We start from the raw sequence: 4222 nt of genomic DNA on the forward strand, positions 1-4222 counted from the left end.
GCCCGGCTTATCGTGAACGACAGAGTGTCTCTATGGCGACTAGGAAGTCCCCAATGATCGGAGTCCGGGTGGATCTGTCGGGAGATGGGGCAGCAAGCGGCTAGGGCCGGCGGCGGGTCGGGCGGGTGGTTGGGCAGGCGGCGGGTCGGGCGGGTTGGGTGGCCGTTGAGCCATTCATTCATTTGTTGCCACTCATTCGTTGGTTTGGGGTTTTGGTGCCTTTGGAAGCCGGCACCCAACTCTGTGACCACGCGTTGTCGAGTGGGTGTGATCTGGAAACTGCAATTATGGGCCTGGCAAGATATGGTGGTGGACGGGGCTTGGTTGGAATGGGGTGATGGGAGTGGTGGTATGCTTGGCACTGGGCGTGTTGCCGTCGGTGGCGGCTCGACAGACATTGGACGGCAAATCGATCTCGTCGCGGTTCCTGGCCATGGACGAGAAGGATGAGACGCATGCTGGCGATTATGCCATGTATCTGGCTGCGGTGGCGCTGCCTTTTCTTATTCTGGCGGTGCTCGAGTGCTTGACTATTCCAGTCTTCTCCTGTGGGCGATGCTGCGGATGCTGCGGTGGGCGGAAGCCGCGGCCGGGCCTCTGCTGCGGGCGCGGCAAGGTGCCCAAGCTCTACTCCAAGCTCGAGATCACCGGATCCAAGGTCATGGCTATGCTGGCGATTGTTGCACTTGCGGTGACAATGACCTTGGCGTACACGGCGAACAAGGAGGTGAGCGATGGGACCAAGGAGGCGGTGGTGGCGCTGACCGGCAACATGCGCGGGGTGCTGAACGACGTGGTGTACGTCCGCGACACCCTCGTCTCGATCACCTACACCTCGTCTGACGGCGACGCCATGTCACCTGCGGTGGATGAGGGCCGAAACATTGACTCGCAGGGCCGCGACGTCGAGAAGCTCATCGATGACTTTGATCTCTACCGTGCACTCGCGCTCAACCTCTCGTTTGCTATCCCAGCCGCGTTTCTTCTCCTCGGCACCATCTGCGGCATCTGCAACTTTCGCAAGTGCTCGATCCACCTTGTCCTCGCCATGCTTGTATTCTTCGGCTGTGTGGTGCTCTGGATCTCGGTGGCTGTTCACTCTGTGGTTTTTCGGGTCACCGACGACCTGTGCGTCGAGATCGAGTCGCCCAACAACGTCAAGTCGCTGCGGGAGATTCTCGGATGCGCCGACAACTCGTCGAGCTCGTTTGACGTCCTTCGGGAGACGCAGGAGAAAGGCCAGGCCGCTGCTGTGGCTGCAGCCTGCTACGATCTGGTCGACCACCCGCAAGCGCTCTGTACCTCGCCAGGCGTCTCGGGCTGCCCGTCGTCCACCTCGTGCTCGGCAAGCAATGTGTTTATTTTCGAGCGCGACGTGCGCATCGGTGTCGCTGGTTACAACATCTCACAGTGCGCCGAGCTCTGCGCTGATGGAAGCAACGAGAAGGAGCGGTCCGTGGTTATCGCGGGTGCGTTGCGCGACCATCGCAAGTACGAGTCGGTTTCAGCCGTCATCGGAAACTTGCTGCAGTGCAACTACGTCGATCGCGCTATTGCCCAGTTCTCGGCCGGCCTCTGCTCGACACTCACCTCTGGCTTGCAAGGCATTGCACAGACGCAGATCGCGGCGGGTGTCCTGCTGTCGCTCGGCGGCGTGGTCCTCATTCTCGGCCAGAAGCGGTTCCTCCCGACGTCATCGTCCAAGGAGGCGCTGGGCGCAGTGGTGGCGGCCGGCGCGGCCGGCGGCGCTATGACCGCCATCGTTGCCAAGGACGGATGGGGCAAGGACGACGGAGAGTACTCGTACTACGACGATTAGCCGTCTGTGTCGTAGTGTTGCGGGCGGTGGGGGAAGAAGGGGGTGGCTGACAACTCCACCACCCAATGCACTGCGAGCAAGGGCAGAGCAATAGATAATCAAAGATGCGTTTGTTTCTGCAGAGGACACGCACGCGATCAGCCGCGCCAGTTGAGTGCGTCCGCAAACCAGTGCGCGTGCTGGGCCGAGGCGTCGGCGGCAGTCTTTGCGAGGGCGGCAATGACCATGCGGTTGGCCTCCCAGAACGAGACTGAGACTAGCGGGATGCCGTGCTTCTCAAACATGGGCTTGATCCGCTCGCGGATGTGGGTGAGGCGGTGGCGCGGGATGCGCGGGAACAGGTGGTGCTCAAGCTGGTACTGCAGGCCGCCGTGGAACCAGTGGGTGAGCCAGTTGGAGTCGACGTCCATCGAGGTCAGCGCCTGGGCCCGCACAAAGTCACCCGCAAACGGCTCGACCGACGGGTCCTCGTAAAGCTCCATGGCAAAGTGCGAGAGCGTGATCTGGACGTGCAGGATGCCGGCAAAGCCGTGCGAGATAGCCAGCCAGAGGAAGCGATGCCAGGCGGAGGAGAGGCCGTAGGTGACAAAGGCCACGTTCCACGCCAGGAAGGCACCCAGCGATGCCATCTCCAGCCAGCGGTACTCCATCGCCGGCTCGGCAATGAGGATGAGCCACGACTGCAGGTAGAGGTTGAACCGCGCCACAGCCATGATCGGGTAGTAGAGCCAGGCCTGGATGCGGACAAAGATGTTGGCGATGCCATCGTACGGCATGAACCGCGAGTGGTACGTCGAGAAAATGCCCTTGAGGTGCGACTCTGAAAGGCCAAAGATGGGCAGGTGCTGGATGTCCGGATCGTGGGTGACCGAGTTGGTGAAGACATGGTGCACGTTGTGCGACCGCTTCCACCACCCGGACGAGATTCCGCCGAGCGCCCCACCAAAGACAATCGAGAAGATGTAGTCGATCTTGCGGTTGTGCGTCACGCCATTGTGGCAGAGGTCATGACCCATAAAGGCGTACTGCTGAAAGAAGAGGCCGAGCGCAAGCGCGCCGCATGCTACCGCCCAGTCCGGCGACGCAAAGTCGTGCGCATGCCACCCGATCCACAGTGCCGCCGCCAGGAGGAGGTATGCTGCCACCAGCTTGGCCGCAAAGTACGGCAGGAACGAGTCGTAGAGGCCCTCGGCAAGGAACGCCTCGTGCAGCGCCTTGTAGTCCTTGGAGAGCTCCGACGGCTCGGCATCGACCACCACGCCCTTCATGAACCGCGCCAGCCGTCCGCGCACATCCTCTGGATGAAAGACTCGGAACGCGTCAGACATGTCTAATCGCCATCGCCCGTACCGACCGCGTGAGTCTCTGCGCCAATCTCGTCGACTGCTCCAAAATGCGGCACTGCCTCACTGCCCGACGCGCCCGCACCACCTGCTGAGCCCTAGCGCGGCGCGGCATGAAGCCACACCGACCAAAACCCGACAGAGGCAGACACCACAACATGGCCACCCATGAACGCGAGTTAAAGCGTCGGCGCGGTAGTGTTCCTCGCGCGCGGGGTGATGGCAAGCAGCCAGGCACACGAGCTACGTTTGCCAAAATGAGCGGCTGACCGCAGCCGTTGCCTGCGGAGGGTCATGTGGCGAGGGAGGAGGGAGGAATGGGGTAAAGTGTGGTATGGCCATCTGTGGAGCAAGACCAAGGAAAGTATGCTATAGTCCCATGGCTGTGGTTGGCAGGAGTGACTGTGGCTGGTGCCTGGGGAGGTGGGAAGGGTACACGTGGCAGGGCGGAATTTGGGATGGGCAGCAGCGGGCACAGGGTGGGGGAAGGGGGGGGAGGGGGGCGTACCTTGGCCCATGGAGTTCCGGAGGATGATCTCACCGCCAGGGTGGAGATGCTTCCACTTGGTCACGTCATACACGTGGCCGTCGATGACGATCAGAAGTCGTCCGTCGCGGAGGCATTCATGCGCTACCTCGGACATGGTGTACTCGCGGAGAGACCGCTCGGCGCCGACCATTGGAAGGAGTGGACGACAGAGGAGTGTGATTGGTTGACGATGGGATGGGCGGAGGTGTAAATGCGCGTAGTCGGATGGGTCATGTTGGGTCAGAGGAAGGGGAGGGAGGGAGGGGGGGGGGATGAGGTTGATGTGTATGGATGCGGGGACATGTGTTTGTGTTGTGTGTGGGATGGGTATCGAGATTGGCGAGCGTGGGGATGCATGCCGAAGATTAGTGTCCGGAGACTGTAGAGGACATCGAGCGCGATGGGCATGATGGGCGCGACGGGCACGATGGGCGTGACGGGCACGATGGGCGTGACGGGCACGATGGGCGCGACGGGCGGGCGGGTGCAACGGGTAGACGCCTAGGCGACATACGTGTCGGGATGCTTGCG

At 61.9% G+C, this 4222-nt stretch overlaps 2 protein-coding genes across 2 annotated transcripts; one reads left to right on the plus strand and one right to left on the minus strand.

The window, feature by feature from the left end:
• Nucleotides 1–240: 240 nt before the first annotated feature.
• Nucleotides 241–1958, plus strand: AMSG_02868 (uncharacterized protein). The gene has a single exon (XM_013905252.1). The coding sequence runs from the start codon at nt 338–340 to the stop codon at nt 1817–1819; it is 1482 nt and encodes a 493-aa protein (XP_013760706.1). The 5' UTR covers nt 241–337; the 3' UTR covers nt 1820–1958.
• On the minus strand, nt 1911–3864 carry AMSG_02869 (delta-6 fatty acid desaturase). Its single transcript, XM_013905253.1, has 2 exons — nt 3671–3864; nt 1911–3149 (listed from the first exon to the last, which is right to left on the minus strand). Exons 1-2 carry the CDS (start codon nt 3840–3842, stop codon nt 1957–1959), a joined length of 1365 nt encoding a protein of 454 aa, XP_013760707.1. The 5' UTR covers nt 3843–3864; the 3' UTR covers nt 1911–1956.
• Nucleotides 3865–4222: the final 358 nt, after the last annotated feature.

Source organism: Thecamonas trahens (assembly GCF_000142905.1).
Source record: "Thecamonas trahens ATCC 50062 unplaced genomic scaffold supercont1.10, whole genome shotgun sequence".
NCBI classification, from domain to species: domain Eukaryota; order Apusomonadida; family Apusomonadidae; genus Thecamonas; species Thecamonas trahens.